Below are 17,733 nucleotides of genomic sequence, written 5' to 3' on the forward strand. Positions count from 1 at the left end.
CTTGTTGCCCCATTTTTGGGACAAAATAGATTTCCATCCAGGAGAAACTTTCTACTTGCTTGTTTTATGACTGGATTTTTTAAAGAGGTTTTTTTCATATGGGGTGAGGTGTGGTGTGAGCCAGTGGCGTCTGGACGTGTGGGGGGAAATGGGAAGACACCAGCGACTTCCTCGACGCCTCAGTAAGAGTGATTTTTACTCCAACGCTTGCCAGTTTGTGGCATTGGGTCGATATATCCAGCTTTACCCGGTTTTACCTCGGTTTTGTTGCTAGTGCCGTTTTTCTTGAAGTTTGCCGGTATCCGCTTTTTTTTTTTCTAACGTTGAAGGAGGAGGGCCAGGAGGAGAGGCAGGGCCAGTGGAGTGCTACGTGTCTTGAAAGTCCCTTTTAAACACCCCCCTCCGTTGCCTCTTTCGATTACTACAGCCCAAAGTTTCTTGCTTTATAAGTCGATCCAGCATCCGACGAACATCCAGGCCTGCGTGTGTGCAGCGGTCCGAGTCCGGCGTCCAGGAGTCCTTTGGCGGCATAACACTAGAGCGAAATGTCCGGAGTGAGGCTTCGCACAGTGAGTAGATGTGGAGATAACGGGTCGAATCAGACACCAGAAATTTAAGCTGTCATCAGATTAGCCCCACAAAAAGCGAAATGTACTGTGTCAGCCAGCAGCCCGACATGTGTGCGAACTTAGTGTCACGTTAATAGACTACCTGCTTTAAGCCCTCCTTAAAAACGGCGATCTTACTACGAAGGTCTGCTGGTCGTGCAGAAAAAAACCCTTCTTTTTTTCATTAGGAGTGATTATTTATTTAAATGCAATTTTCTGAAAAGCAGGCTTTTTTTTTACTGTCCTGCCAGGTGTGGCTGTTTGTAGACTTGCCTCGACTCTGAATGGGACAGTTGTTGTAGTAACGTATCCATGTCAGTGTAGTTCATTCATAACATAGAGTGTCTTTTGAGAGAGGGGAGAAAGAGGCCCCTGTTAAAGTGCCAGAGTGATGCTGCACGGGAATGCCGCAGACGTATGTGGAGCCACATATGAGAGATACACCACTGAAGGGGTGCATCATTACTGACACTGTAACACTGATGCAACCACGAAGATTAATCATCAGCTTTCTTGATAAAAAGTCACTTTTCAAAGGAAGTTGCGAAATAGTCGCTCCTTTTGACATTTAGTAGCTAATTCAATTGGCTAAGCTTTCAGAATTGCCATGCTGAGCAACTCAGGAGCAATTAAGTAAGTAAGAAATACTCATGTGTCATTTTCTTTGAGGAATTCGCTGACATAGTTATCAGCATTTATCCCCTGTGATTTCCTGAGAAAGAGGATGGGAGTTGAACTGGAGCGAGGGGAGAAGAGTTACACAAGGGGCATTCTTTAAAAGGAATGCAACAACAAGAGAAAATGAAAAGGGGATTGAAATGAAAAGAGGGTAAAAACTATCAAGGTAGGATGGTATTATTACAAGAGGTATTACAACTTTTAATAGTGAATGATGGGACTTTGTTTTTCCAGCCAGTGCCATCATTGTATTCATGATGAGGTGGTGTTTTGGCAGCGCAAGGCTGCAGTGGAAGGTGGCTCCTATGTTTAAGAGAATAGCCCTGTTTGTCTAGGCCTCTCCCACAGCGTGTGGGTCTGTATATTTTTCACATGCGGTATGCCTTCCATGTCCTTTGATTGAAACACACCTTGATTTGTGCTGTGTCAGAGTGCAGGATTTTTTATTTTTTTTTACAACCGAGGCTGTGTTAGCACCAGGAAAAAAGGGCTCTTTTCACAGAAGTTCATCCAATGGCAGCTGGAATCCTGTGCGGTCCTTCGAGCTGTTAAACTACTTTCATATTGGGTAGGCATTATAGGCATAAGGGTGTAGGGAAGAAGGGCGACTGGGTGCAGAGGGTGAACGTGTGGGCACGAGCACTGCCACATCATCGCTTGGCTACAGGCAGCACACTGGACACATTGTCAATTATTCCTCCCTCTCCCTCCCTCCCTGCATCCCTCATGAGCTTCCCTACCCTCCCATTTATAAGTCTTTACAGCTCCATTCATTCACATCCACATAGTTACTTTATCCTTGTAGAACCAGATTCGTCTAGTCTGAAAAATTATATATGACGTGTTACTTTACATGACTTGGAAGTAAATTTAAAAGGATCCAGTGAAAAGCAAATGCTATTTGTTCTATGACATCGTGAACAGCAGGTGAGACTTGTCTGTGATGTCTATCCAGGTAAATATGTCATTTGGTGTGTGAACTGAATACGCTCAAACTGAATACCCTTTTGTCTGCTTCTGAGCCTATACATTAGGTCTATATCTTGTAATATATTAGCCTATATATTTATAATATATTTGGAGCCCCTGCTGCTTCTCTTTTAGAATCTCAACAAGGCGACCAATGTGGTGTACCAGGCCCACCACGTCAGCCGGAGCAAGAGAGGGCAGGTCGTGGGCACCAAGGGGGGCTTTAGGGGCTGCACCATCTGGCTCACTGGTAAATCTTTATAGTTTTTCCACCATATTTAGACTGGGATCAATTTGCTTATTTACCACCATGCTTTTACCTCTAGGTTTGTCTGGTGCTGGAAAGACTACTATCAGTTTTGCCCTGGAGGATTATCTCGTCTCCCATGGTATCCCCTGCTACTCACTGGATGGAGACAACATTCGCCACGGCCTGAACAAGAATCTCGGCTTTTCTGCTGAAGACCGCGAGGAGAACATCCGGCGTGTTGCAGAGGTGGCCAAACTGTTTGCCGATGCCGGCCTCGTTTGTGTCACCAGTTTCATCTCTCCTTTCGCCAAGGTGAGGAAAGCTTAAGAGTTACATGCTGCATGTGTTTATTTAAGACTGAAATCATTGCCTAACAAAGGTTGACGCTAGATTTTAAGTCGACCTCGAATCAAAAATGCATTGAAATCATGTATCCGTGCCGTTTCTCCCACAGGATCGCGACGAGGCAAGGAGCGTCCACGCAAGTTCCGGGCTGCCATTTTTTGAAGTGTTTGTCCACGCGCCTCTTGAAGTGTGTGAGAGCAGGGATGTGAAAGGACTTTACAAAAAGGCTCGCGCTGGAGAGATCAAAGGTCAGTGTGATGGTACTCACAGCAAGAAACATCTATGAGATATGAAAGTCATCCCAGACCCTATGAATATCTACAGGCTAGTTTACCACATGTTGTAATTCTGTCTCAGTCAAGTGATTAGGTAGTATTAATGCTGATAGGGTCTGACTGATATCTCTGGTTTATTGCCAGGTTTTACTGGGATTGATTCAGAGTACGAACGTCCAGAGCGTCCAGAGCTTGTTCTGAAAACCGGAGAACTCTCTGTAAATGAATGTCTCCATCAAGTGTTGGATCTGCTTAAGGAACAGGTAGGGTTCCAGAAGACTTGCTCCAGACCTTTTAAAGCAGAATAAACCACACAGCACAGTGTACACAGACTCTACCCACAGTGTTAATTTACACTTGGCAATTTCTCAGCAGGATGATGAAGAGGACACTATGTAAATTATGTAAAAGTTTGAATACTTGATCAGTTATTTTTTAATTTAAACATGAAGCTGTTGTACTAAAATAAGTTCAATATACTAAGGGAGGCCTATTAAGGGAGGCCACACCCCCTTAAAACAAACTATAAGTCGTGATAATTAACATCAATCTTTCAGTGTTCTCTGCCCATCAATGAAATCTTTCACATGAGAAGGAAGTGGTTGGTAACAACTAGCCAGAGGCAATGAACTACCTGGTACTTCAGTGGTTTTATATTACAGCAGCAAACAATAGTGATTCAGCAAGTACAGTATTAAAAACGAAAAAATTAAGTACAGGATATGGACTCCCTTTTTTTTTTAACCCCCCCCCCATTCCAAAAAACACCCCTGGCCTTTTTGCTGCAAATAACATAGAGAAACACAAAGGACATCATTTTAATTTTCATGATTGTGAAAATGAGACGCACGCTAATCTCGGAGTAATGCACAAAAGAGTTTAGTTTACTCAAAGGCATGTGAATGAGCAATATGTTTGCACTTCATGTATGTACAAATGTAGATCTATATTACAAAGGCAAAACTGGAAAAACAGGTAAAGAGTGTAGCTCTATGTAGAAAAGACACTAACCGACCTTTACACACACACACACACACACACACACACACACACACACACACACACAAGATTCTGTTGGGTATTTAAAAGGCCATTGGTTCTGTTGCCAAGCGTCTTATCTTTACTAAAGGAAAGGTTGCTGATAGAGTAAATGTGTAAACATGTGTATTTTTACAGCCCCGGTCGTTGAGGTAACAGGTGACTGATTTTTTTGTTTTTAAATATCCCCGCTGTGTCAACATGAATACGCAGAAGCAGTGTGCACACATTAATCCTGCTGTGTAGAATTACATCAAACAAAATCAGGCAAGGCATTCACAGATGTTTGATTTTATTGAAAGGAGCTTCCGTAAACTCAAACGGTGCAGAAAATAAATTATTTAGCCAATACTATACTTATGAATTTGCTATTTATTTAGTGTGCCGTGTCTGATTCAGAATGTAAACCTGTAATTAGACGCACTGTGTGCACCACTCAGCTAGTGCCCAAAGGCGAACTTCTTTGGCAAATGCAAATCATGCAAAAAAGCACCATTTTGCACCAAAAGGAACAAAAAATATGCAGCATACACCCAGCAGTATAGTTTAATCTAAAAAGAAATGTTATTTTACAGCCTTCCGATGCACTAACCGTGCTGTTTAAACTCTTAAAAAAAAAGTCATTGAGTCCCTACATGAGCAGCGTTATTAAACTGTGAACATTCACTTTCTTCTCGTATGTAGAAAATTGTACCAAATGAGATCCTGGAGGAGGTGACTGAACTGTTTATCCCAGAGGACAGGGTGAACCATGTTCTGGCTGAAGCAAACACGCTGCCCACCATCAGCATTACAAAAGTAAGTACACATTCTACTGTCACATAGCAAATGAGAACTCAGAGTCAGTACAAAACATTCCAGACAGTTAGTTATGGGTACGTTCCTTGCAGTGTGGACACTGTGTGTCAGGGTTCCTGGGTCGGTGACCCAGTATTTTCAGTTCACGTTCACTGTTTATCTTCTGCCTGTTCCACTTCCTGTTTTATTGTGTTAGCCTTGGTCCATGTACATTATGTTCCGTCCTCTTCCCGTTTATCATTAGTTCATTATGTTCAGCTGTGTACTCACCAGGTTCTAATCTCTCATCACTCAGCCTGTGTATTTATGTCCCTCAGTTCAACCAGTCCAATGTCGTGTCATTGATGTTATTGTGATGTTGTCTCTCCGTCTGTATGTTCCGTTAGTCAGTCAGTGCTTCAGTCAGTCGTCCAGCCAGCCATTTTCTCCCTTTGTTCTGTTCATCCACTCCTTATAATAAATCGTCACCTACCTGCGAGTCCTGCGTTTGGGTTCCTTCTTCCTCGCCTCCACCCAACCGCTGACACTGTGTACTAAGAAAATATTTCCTTTTCCCTGGTTAATCAATAGGGAAATGCTCACGTAACTGTCAGTCAGTGTTCTGCAGATGCTAACAGATATGCAGCTTCTTGGCAAACATTGTTTCAAACGTTGTGAAAATAAAGGTAAATAAATCAGTAATGCTCATTTTAAAAAGGGAAAGTATTTTAAAGTGAATTTATTCTCTGTGTAGCCAAGTTGTTATTTTACTCTTTGTGTCTATAGTTGAAATGGTTTTTGTAAATCTGCAGCTCATATTGTCTGTCTCTATTTTATCGTATTCCACTGGGGTAAATCCTTCCACTGTTAAATTATTCACTTATTTAGAGCAGGCCTACAGATTAACTTGTGAATACCACTGAAATGTGTTTAATTTGCAATACAGCAAATGAAATATATGGCTTTCCTGAACTGGAATCGCAGTTTACAAGTATTTTGTGTTATTTTCTTTTCATCCTGCTGACGATGCTGTTTTATTCATCTACAGCTGGATCTGCAGTGGGTGCAGGTTTTGGCCGAGGGCTGGGCCAGTCCACTAAAGGGATTCATGAGAGAGAGAGAGTTCCTCCAGACTATGCACTTTGGCAATCTCCTAGATGGTAAGAAAAGTCCTTAAACTTTCAACATCTACAACATCTAGACACCCCCTCCCTGCTCCTAAAAGTGACATTAGGCAGCTGAATTGTGATTAATTCAGTTAGTGTGGGGATGTCAGACTAATTTTACATACACTTTGATCTTATGTGGGCCAGACCAGTGAATCTCCCCTTTCTGCCAGTGCAAAGAAATGTAACTACACATTTAATCAATGAGATATTCTAACATAAGAAAAAGAAGTGCAATGTCAGCAGTAAAAAGTAAATGAAAGAAATCTCTTAGCATGATTCTTTTGGCTTAAATGGTAAGAAGTAAACGTGCAAACTTACAGAAATCTGTTATTGAATTATGAATTGCGTTCGGGGAGGTCTTTATTGATAGGAAAAGCTGTAAAACTTGTGTAAATACAGTTGAAAGTCCAAAATTTATGTCCAGCCATACATTGGGCCAGATCGGAGTCCACACCATCTCCAAGTTCAAGCAAACGGTTCACAGCGACATCTAGCAACATTTACACATCACTTTCAGCCTCATACAAGCCTAACAGTGGATGCAAAGCACAAGCTGCAATCTACTGCAATCAATGAATGTGAACAGAATTATTGGGCCATGCCTCTTAATCTTGAAATTCAGGTATTTTCACTGTCATTGCCAAGAGGTGTATAAAATCAAATGTCTAATAAACATTTGTGAAAGAATGGGTTGTTCCAGAGAGCTGACTGCATTCAAACGTCACGCTGTAATAAGATCCGATTGTTGCGGCAAGTCGCTTCATGAAATTTGTTCCCTCCTAGATATTCCATTCCAAAGTGAAAGCGCTTAGGGACAACAGCAGCTCAAGACAGTTAAAGTTACGGAGCAGGGTTGGCGAGGTTGGCTGATGTGAATGGCGTGTAAAAGTTACAGAAGCTCTGCTGACTCAATCGTCACATATACATAACATAGCATTTGATCTCAGCTGTTTCACTTCTAACTCACAGTAATATTAAAATATTTGACTCGCTTTCATTTTCTCCATTCACAATTCGGCAGTGAGATCTCTCTCTCACTCTGTGAGTATATGTGCAAGGGGTGTAAGGGAGCTCGCACACACAACAACAGGAGAGAAAAGTGAGTCAAAAGTGTGGCCACACTTAACTAGAGTTGATGTTGATAATCTTTGTTGTTACAAGTCGCCTACACTTGTGGCAACAAACTTTACACATAATGTAAGTCCGAAATTAAGCAATATCTCTATTCCTCTCTTCTCTTTCTGTGTGTAAATAACACAGACAAATTATTGTCTGGTTCAATTTAAAATGAGGCAAGAATGAAGGGAAAGCATGAATGAACCTCTAATTTTTAAAATGAGCACATGCTATTCCACTTGACATACAAAATTGCTCTAAAGCAGATAATGTGCATGTCCTTAAAGCACAGAAGTAACTGTAAAATATATTATTATTTAATGACAGACCAATTAATTCTTTGATTATTTCTTCATTGCCCAATAATAGTAATTATATTTAATTAGACATTACAGCTCCTTTCTGAGATCACACTCCTTCTCTTTGAAGTGTTTGTCATTAGTGTGCTGTGTTATGGAACGGCTGTGTGCAGGCAGGACAAGGACCCAAAGTGCAGACTCCAGAGACAGACGTGAACTCAAAAGGGCAACAAAACTAGGACTAGAAAATACACTTACACAGACAGAACACACAGCTCAATAAGGGTAGATCGCGACACGGACACAGAGAAACACAGAGGGAGCAATCAGGGAATGGGCAACAGGAGAGAAACACTGCTGTGGCAAATCGAGCCTAACGAAACTGGGGAAGCAAAACCAGATACATTAACATAAGACAAGGACCTTCAAAATAAAACAGGAAACATAACACAGACTGAACTTACAGACACAGACTCACAGGCAGGCACTACAACAGGGGGAACAGAGACGTGGGACCAGGGCAGACACCGACTGGACACGGGGATATAGCAGACAGGGGAGACAGCAACTAAGGATTACACAGAGACATAAACCATAAGAAAGAACTCTAACAAAGAAACCAAAGACTAGAAAAGATAAATAATATAATAAACTCAAACCTCTGGGTCAACGACCCAGGCATCCTAACATGCTGCACCTGTTTTCATATATGTTTTCATATTTTCATGTATTTCAAAAGGAAAACACTCGTAGAATTATAATTGCTTGGCTTTGTATGTTTAAGATCACTTCATCTTCTCTCTCAGGTGGGGCCATCAACATGTCTATTCCCATTGTCCTGCCTGTTAGCTCTGAGACCAAAGAGAAGCTGGAGGGCTGTGCAGCGGTAGCTCTGGAGTACCAAGGTTCACGTGTGGCTGTTCTCAGGAACCCCGAGTTCTACGCGCACCGCAAGGAGGAACGCAGTGCCCGCCAGTGGGGCACTACTTGTCCACAACACCCGTACATTAAGGTTATAATGCAGCTATTAACCTGTGCGCAGTTAAAAATTTGGAGACTGGAAGGTGTTCTCATGCCAGCATCACACATTTTAATGATGAAAAACTGTTCTCTGCTTTTATCCTTGGCAGATGGTTATGGAAGGAGGTGACTGGCTGGTAGGTGGGGATCTGGAGGTGCTGGAGCGAATCAGATGGAACGATGGACTTGACCAGTACCGCTTTACTCCAAAGGAGCTCAGGCAGAAGTTCAAAGATATGAAAGCAGGTGAGAAAATCTAAAGTACAACACTACAGTGACGATCAGGAGATACAGAAGTGGCCTTTTTGTTTGGTTTGTTGTCAGTAACTTCCAGTATGACATATATATTTCTCTATAATAAAGCAGTTATGGTAACCGGTGAAAACATGAAAAAAATTAAAGCAGTGTATTTAGCAATACACCCTTTGTCTTTCAGAAAACTTGACTAAGGACCAGATGGAAAAAATTAAATGGTAACTTTAAAGCTGCATGGTGATTTTTGTGACACGTCCTGTGATCAATGGGCACATATAGTATAGTTAGGTCTGTAAGTATTTGGACAATGGCAGTTTTTGTAAATTTGCCTCTGTACACCACCTCAGTGGATTTTACTTCACACAATCAGAATTTGATTGAACTGCAGACTTTAGTTCAAGGTAACAAAAGTATTCAATTATTAACTGTTTAGCAATTACAGGCATATTTGTATATGCACTCCCACATTTTCCAAGGCTAATCAGGAGTTTCATGGGCAGGCCTGTACTCTCATTATTCCCTGGCACATTAAACAAGTAAAACATCTGGAGGTATTCCAAGTGTTCAGTGGAATTTTCAGTATGGGGTCCAAAGAGATGTTGGTGCAAGTGAAAAAGCCCATTATTAGACTGAAACCCAAAATAAACCTATCTGAGAGATAGCAAACACTTTAGGATCAACAATCTGCTCAGAAACACCAAAAGGTCTGAGCGACTGCAGAGCAACCGCAGAGAAGATAACTGTAGTTGATGACTCCAGAATACAAAATTATATCCAATAAAAGTTGTTTTCCTTAATTTTTACAACACTGGTTACACTTTGGAACTGGAAGGACAGATTAGATTTTCCTAAAAGCAACATGTCAAAGAGCCTACATGGTTGTGGAAAACTAAAAACAAGATTAATTTGTACCCAAATGACAGAAGTGATCTGAAACATACTATATTACCTGTTAAACAAGACAGAAGGATATTCACATGTCATTATGGCATGACCATGTATGGTTACAGGTTGCACCAGTTTTTACTGATGGTTTAACTGCCCAATTACTTTTGCGCCTCTGAAAATTTGGGCAAGGTTGCAAAAATAGTAGTTATTCCTTAACAGTTAATGCAAAACTTTTGTTAAACCCCTTGAATCAAAATGCTGAAAGTCTGCACGCCAATCACATCTTGATTATTAGATCTGAAATCCGTGTGGTGGCAAAACTAAGAAGTGTCTTTGTCCAAAAGCTAATGGAGCTAACTGTATTCCTGAATGCAATGAACAATTAAATGACATCATCTGTTTTTACTTTCACCCGCTAACTTTGATGTGACTGCTGTGTGCAGATATTGTTTTACCTATTCATCTTATCCACAATGCACTGTTTATTTTGGCACTTTGTGTTTTTACTATGCTGAGGTTTGTTACCGGTGTGAGAGCATGGTGTTATCTGCACTAGGTGGACAATAACCTGTACTTTCTTATTGTTAACAAGCCCAAAGCAAAAAGAAACCAACAGTCTGTCTCAGTAGTTCCCATAGCATGCCAAGCCCAAACCTGTTTGTTCCCACCTAAGAACATTATAAAACATGTGATTTCTTAAAATAGCTTTGGACTGTTGTCATAGAAAACATCAACATCAAACAGAGGGAAATTATGCATTTTGGGGGCTGTGTTTAGTATGCTAAAGAGTAATTAATGTACATGGGACTGACTTAAAATAAACACAATGCTATTTCTTTTATGCTTGTAATGTCACCCAGTGCAAAAGTTTAAAAAAATGCTGAATATGTGGTCAAAGTGGGAAGGATTAAGTCTTCTTCAATAGCAAAGCCCTATAGGACTAGTTATGAAACATCAGATTAACATAACTAACAAGTAATGCAGATCTTGTAAGTGTGTGAAAGTATAGCTAAATTTTATGTTAAACCCACTGTTAAACTACGTTTTTTATATATTTGTATAGATAGATATAGAAGGAGGAGAAAATGTGAGTGGACAGTATTGTTGGTTTTTAGGTATAATGGGATTTGTTGACAGTAAGAAAAATATAAAATTCTATGCATCTGTCTGTCGTCACACACCACCAACATTTTTGTTGCTTTTGTTCTGATAAAAGTGAATTTAAACACTATGATCAGGGTGTATTTGAGTTCTGTTAAAGGCATGGTTCGCATGTTGGCTGTGACAAATATTTTGGAAGGCATGATCATGAAGCACGTGTGTCTATTGTATGTTAATTTTATTATATGCTCCTCTGTCTTTAGATGCGGTGTTTGCATTCCAGCTGCGTAACCCGATCCACAATGGTCACGCCCTGCTCATGCAGGACACCAAGCGGCGATTGCTGGAGCGAGGATACAAAAATCCAGTCCTCTTACTTCACCCGCTCGGTGGTTGGACCAAAGACGACGATGTGCCTCTGCAGTGGAGGATGAGGCAACATGATGCTGTCCTGGAGGAGGGCGTGTTGGACCCAGCTAGCACCATTGTTGCCATCTTCCCTTCCCCTATGATGTATGCTGGACCTACAGAGGTGAGCAGCAGTGGTGGCTTATGGCTCACTCAAAGGTTTTAAAAAATACGGGTGCATGTGATATCAGCTTCAATGTCTTTCAGGTTCAGTGGCACTGCAGAGCCAGAATGATCGCCGGAGCAAACTTTTACATTGTCGGCCGGGATCCTGCAGGTATGCCTCACCCAGAGACTAAAAAGGACTTGTATGAGCCCACCCATGGTGGAAAAGTGCTGTCCATGGCCCCAGGTCTCACCTCTGTAGAGATCATTCCCTTCAGGGTAGCTGCCTACAACAAAACTAAGAAGGCTATGGACTTCTATGACAAAGACCGGTGAGTGATGAAAGATCTGCAGGTTTTTCTTGTAAGTTGCAGTCAATATTGAACCTCAAGGGGTCGCATACTTCTAGAAATGCAAAATTAACTGCTAAAGCCCCATTCACACCAGCCTAAAGACCGGTCAGTGACTCCCCTACTAACCACCTGAAGTAATCTGAAGTTAGCAAACACTACTAAAACAAAATACAAAACCTGATGCTTGATTGTATATAAGCATCTCAAAAATTTGCTGAAAAATATCATTCTACCCCTCCTTCATATCTAATGGATGATTGCAATATTCAGCTTCCTTTCACAAGCTAATGGCCCGTATATGAAATGACAGACAATTATAAATATACGCATACATTCACCTAGAGCTATAACAAGGCTATTATAGTTAACTAAAACTAAAGTAAAAACTAAAACTAGATGGTTAAAAACCATTTTAATTAACTAAAATAGAAACTAGACTTGGAAAAAAAAATACAAGGGACATCTTGTAGACAACCACTTTCTAATAGTTGTGTTTTCATTGTAATACCTGTTCTAATTTTTTCTAAATCTCACCTCTGACACATGTCGTCCATACAGCAATAATTAATAACAACTAAGACTGAAACCAATAAACTTAAACTAAAACTAAACATTATTAAGTAAATATTAAATACTTAATATTAAAAACTCACTCTGGAACTTAAACTAAACTGAATTAAAAGCAAAAAGTCAAAATAAAATTAAAATAAAAACTAATTAACTCTATTTATAGAATCACTCACACACAATCACTGACCTTAAGCGCATTCAGGTTTAATAAACAATTCTATTTAGAATATAATATTTATATATATACTCAGAGACATATACACACACACACACACACATACATATATATATATATATATATATATATATATATATATATATATATCGTTTACCATGTGGTATTTGATAAAGTCCTTTGTCATCCATGTGCTTGTTGAGACTGTCTCTTTCTATTCCAGAGTTTGGCTCCACACATGGAAACATAAAATAAAACTGTAAAAAAGTACGGCACAAACATGAAACACTTTCTTCATTCAGTGAACTGGTTCTTATATAGCACTTCTCTACTCTACCTGAGCAGTGAGAGCGCTCGTTATTCATACAAGAATGTTTTTCCATGCTTAAGTGTTTTCTATGTAACATTCACACTCCAATCAATGCATCTGAGAGCAACGTGAGGGTCAGTATCTCACCTAAGGATACTTGGCATGTAGACTGTAGTCAGGGATCGGACTGATTCCGGTTAGTGATGACCTGCTCTAACTCCTGAGCTACAGTTTTTGGTGCAGCTCTCCGCTCACCAGCTGTTGAAGGAATGCACATTTTTAAGGACAAAGGGTAGTAGCTCATTAGTACTTATTTGGGTGTTCTTTACTGAACAGTAAAACATTGCATTGCCTTCGACACACTTTTAGGGCAAAAACTTCATTGCCAAACTAAAAATTTCACAAAAATTAGACTGTAAATTATTAGGCTTGTGCGTTTATATGTGTTTGTGTCGTAGTTGGTATTTGAGTCGAGATCTAATCACGGCGCTATTATAGAATTTACAAATTTTGATTTCTAATAACCTGTCCTTGCCACTGTATACTCCCTTTCCCCCATTCTTCTACAATTTCTCAGACACGACGAGTTTCAGTTCATTTCTGGCACCATGATGAGGAGCTTGGCTCGGAGCGGAGAGTACCCTCCAGATGGTTTTATGGCCCCCAAAGCCTGGAGGGTGTTGGTCGAGTACTACACCTCTCTTCAGAAGAAAAACTAATCAACAAGCTCATGAGCAACTATCCAGTTTATTCTTTAGGATTATTTAAGGTGGGATGGATTTTTATTGGTGCAAACTGCAGCGGTGGGAGTTTTATCTTCACCAAATCAAAATATGAATCTCATTCCTGTAAAACAATGGGGAGATTTTGTGATTATATGCATATTACCTTAAGCTATGTGTTTTAATAAATTAAATCTAACTTGAATTTTTTGTATGACTGTACACATAGGAGCACATTCCAAGACAAGGAAATCTTTATATATATGCATACATGAGACACTGAAGGGCGCACGACAAAAAACATGCATATTGAAGTTTTTATTACCTTTTTAACATGACAACTGTATCACTGTATTTGTATCACCTGAATGAAAGCCGTAGTCTTATCATTGCACACAGTGCCTACATGTTATAGATGTCATTGTGTTAATCCCTCATGTTAATCTTTTTATATTATTATGAAGTACTACAGGAATTTATATATATATAAATGTGTCTTTGTGGTCAATTTCAGTCCTATAAAACTGATTTTTTTTGTTGTTGTTGTTGTTGTTGTTTTTTGTCTTTAAGATTTCTGTGACTTCATAAATTGTGCATATGCATTCATATTATAGGATCTTTGGTCGTAGGAAAATAAATGTAAAATGAAATAATAAAAACACTTATTTGTTATATGACTATTTAGCGACTACATTGCACAGAGATGATATGTACTTTGAACAAGATGATTTAAATGTTTTCTGCAGTACCTCTGGCCCGACTGTGACTGTGTGGCCCTGGTTGTGCAGCAATACTTACCTCTTCTGTCTGTACAGAGTGCATGTTTATCAGTGCTGTATAAGGTTAAAGGTCTGCCGGATAACTCCATTTAACGGATTGGGGGTGGGGTGAGGGGGTATAAAAAAGTCCGGTACCAGGTGCGGCCGGAGCTGCGAAGCCAAAAGTGCAATGCCGCCATCTGCTGGCAGAAATGTGGAGAGGCGAGAAAAAAAACGTAAATGTGTGTAAAAGGGCACAATCGAGTTTTGGTTTCCGACTTAACAGCTAAACTCAGTGACAGCATATTGTATTTACTTACTGAGATGGACACAAAGACAGTCAATTATCCCTGCATGTTATCCTAAAACTTCCAGCTGTTCTTTTTATAGGAATAAACCGGACTAACAACAGTCACACTGTCACTTTGTGCATTAAGAGAGCTCAGGTTTTGGCTCTGGATTGACTCTGCTAACTAGATCTTCTATAACAGATTAAGGAGAACATGAGACGCTTTCAAATTACACTTAAGAGATGGTTGAGCGAAGTTGGAGGACTGATTTATTTCGCTTCTCATTAAGCTGTGAGGGCTTACAGCGCTACAAGATAAGTGCTCTTCAGTGGGGAGAACTAGTCTTCGCTGTAAGAAGGAGATTCCTAATTAGCCTTACATGGGATCAGATCATTTAATCTGCGATGTTCCAGGTAAACCCATTTAAATCTGCTGAACTGTACCCTCACTACTTTATAAAATCTCCCAACTACTCTAGCATGTCATGTCACTGAGAAATGACCACATGTAAATCTCCAGTGTCCTACAGACCTGCATATTCCTAAATACAGGCTGCAGTAACACTCCAAATCGGATGCACTACTCTAAGAGCAGAAGTCACATTCCCACTCAGATGTTCCGCATTGCAAGGCTGCTAATTTAAAATGACTATCAGCTGCACAGCTGTCAGGTTACATGGACTAAGCCCAGCCTCCTTGTTTCCAGATGCTGACTGATGTTGACACACAGTCTTACATTAAGTGATCATTTTATGGGTGTTGCATTCTGTGACCAAAGAATCCATTTAACTGTCTCTAGCTTTCATGAAATTTAAAACACAGTGAGGTAAGGTGCCTTCTGTTGGTATGAATGAAATACATCGCATATTGAGCTGCTGTTTTTGTTGTTCATTAGTCGTCTGACTGTATTTTCACACACACACACACACACACACACACACACACACACACACACACACACACACACACACACACACACAAGCGCAGAATGTCCCAGATGACAACTTGATTTTGTTTGTTTGTTCAAAGCCATTATTGAGAACAGGGACGTGCAGAGAGGTTTAAAGGGGCGGGTGCTCAAAGTTAAAAAGGGGCACATTGAACCATGCTGAATAACAACAACACACATTCATCAAGAATCTAATATGGGAAGGGCAGGGCTGTGTTGATCTGAGACTGTAGACATTAAAAAGTCCACAGGAGAGATGGTAGCTGATTAAACAAGTGTCATGAGATAATAACAAAATGCAAAGATTGGTGACAGCGCTTGGAACCATAAGGCAACGAAAAACTGTGACATAAACTCGGCTCTGCCTGTGAATCACTCTTTGCTTCTCTTCTTCCTTCCTTCCCATCATTTCATATATCACTCTCCACTTGCTGTCTATCTGAGAACAAGGCACAACTTGCTATTGCAATAAACTATAATCTAATTATCCACACCTAACAACTCCAGCACTTAATCTAAAATAAAATGATGACAGAAAAATGTTATAGCACTGCCTTTAGTAGCCTCATACAGCTCCTACTGTTTCCTCCTCATGTCCTTACCAGCCATGTCTGCACAATGTTATATCATGAGTAATATTTTTTTAAATCCAGCTAAATAAAACACACACATGCACACACAGTGACATTTTAGACCTTCTTCAGAATACTGTATATACTATGGGCATCCTTACATTATTATTTATTACTAGAGCTACAATAATAAAGCAATGAGGAGGGAGAAGTAATAAATATGAAATAATGTATTTATGATGATTCCATTTGTTTCACTATCCACTCTGTGCAGGGCAAAGCTTATTACATTTTTAAACTGTAGAGATACAATCATTTTACTGCTGTAAAATCCAACTTTTGTCTTATTTAAAATATAAATCTAATATAATCTGCTTCTTAATGTATGTTCTTTAAAATACAGCGTGTGTTTTTTAATATATTATAATTATAATAATTATTATGTGGACATGCATATTAGATCGTTTTTTAGTGAAATATAATCCCTCCAGAAAGGCAGGAAATGCCCAGAAACTTACTTTAAAACTAAATATGTTCCCTAAAACGGTGACAGAGCTACAGACCCATGACAGCCTTACACAGGTAGCCAGCAGCTATGACCAGCACTACTTGTGCAGTTAATAAAAGGACAGGTAATGTTTGTCGCGCTGTTGCACACACAGCACGCTCGTTTGTTTCGGTTAGTCAGTTGCAACAAGACAGCTTACCAACGTGTACGTAATAAGCTAATACTCCTGTGTGCTACACATTACAGTGTACGCTGTACACCTACTTACTGGTTTTGTCGCATCAGTCTGTGTCTCTGAGTTAACTTGTGTTTCTCCTACAGCTCCGGACCGCAAAAAATGCGCGTGCTCTTTGTGAGCTCGTTCCCGGCTCGTAACCAGCGCGTTCTGCCGTCGAGGGCGATCATTGGTTAAATGTGATCATGTGACTGATGCAAGCCAGATCCTTTTATTTAGCAAAACTATGATTAATAGTTAAATATTATTGTTGAGGGGCACAGACAGGACTCCGCACGCACACACACATAAAATAAATAAATAAATAAATAAATAAATAAATAAAATTTAAAAGTTGCCTCAACAAAAGGGCACTTTGGGCACTCATCAGGAAAGGGGCGGGTGCTCAAGCCCCTCTAGCCCCCCCCCCTCTGCACGTCCCTGATTGAGAATAACAACCCAGTAAATAGGCCTGTATGTGACATTTTAGCAAGCGGAACCAGCAGAAAATCCTGGCTGGATTTCCCTCCTTACTATGGATTATTGATCGATCGTTTCATCTCTAACTCTAAATACAATAAATAACTACTGTACACGATATTGTGAAGGATGCACCCTAAATTTAACTGTGAATTTAACTTCACAGTTTGCGCACACCTGTGTTTATTATGTCCGCAATTATATCATGCAGATTTAATCCTGTTCATTTATTTATTTATTTATTTATTTATTTATGGTGGTGTTCGTCATTGCAGACAAAGTGCATGATCATGCAATTAACCTGGGTATAAATTACTTGCTTTGAGAAGACTGAAAAAACAAAGGAACCGATGGAGATATTGTCAACACATAAGCATTTCCTCTGTAAAAGCAAATGCAGTGCAAACTCGTGGTCGACAGTTTGCACTGATATACTTGCCATACCCGAAATGACAGTTTAAACCGCGAAAAGTGACATTATGTTGGAAACTTCCCTAATTACATCACACGTGATCACTGACAGAAGGGAGCG

The 17,733-nt window shown here is 39.9% G+C and overlaps 1 protein-coding gene across 1 annotated transcript; it reads left to right on the forward strand.

Moving 5' to 3' along the window:
* The first annotated feature begins 135 nt into the window (after positions 1-135).
* Positions 136-14,102, forward strand: LOC308387992 (bifunctional 3'-phosphoadenosine 5'-phosphosulfate synthase 2-like). Its single transcript, XM_080868416.1, has 12 exons — positions 136-569; positions 2,391-2,505; positions 2,582-2,817; positions 2,960-3,098; positions 3,270-3,388; positions 4,848-4,961; positions 5,989-6,100; positions 8,331-8,536; positions 8,655-8,790; positions 11,052-11,320; positions 11,404-11,633; positions 13,287-14,102. The coding sequence occupies exons 1-12, from the start codon at positions 546-548 to the stop codon at positions 13,426-13,428; spliced, it is 1,842 nt and encodes a 613-aa protein (XP_080724542.1). The 5' UTR covers positions 136-545; the 3' UTR covers positions 13,429-14,102.
* The last annotated feature ends 3,631 nt before the right edge of the window (positions 14,103-17,733 follow it).

This window comes from Rhamphochromis sp. 'chilingali', assembly GCF_963969265.1.
Source record: "Rhamphochromis sp. 'chilingali' genome assembly, chromosome: 20".
Classification (NCBI taxonomy): Eukaryota; Metazoa; Chordata; class Actinopteri; order Cichliformes; family Cichlidae; genus Rhamphochromis; species Rhamphochromis sp. 'chilingali'.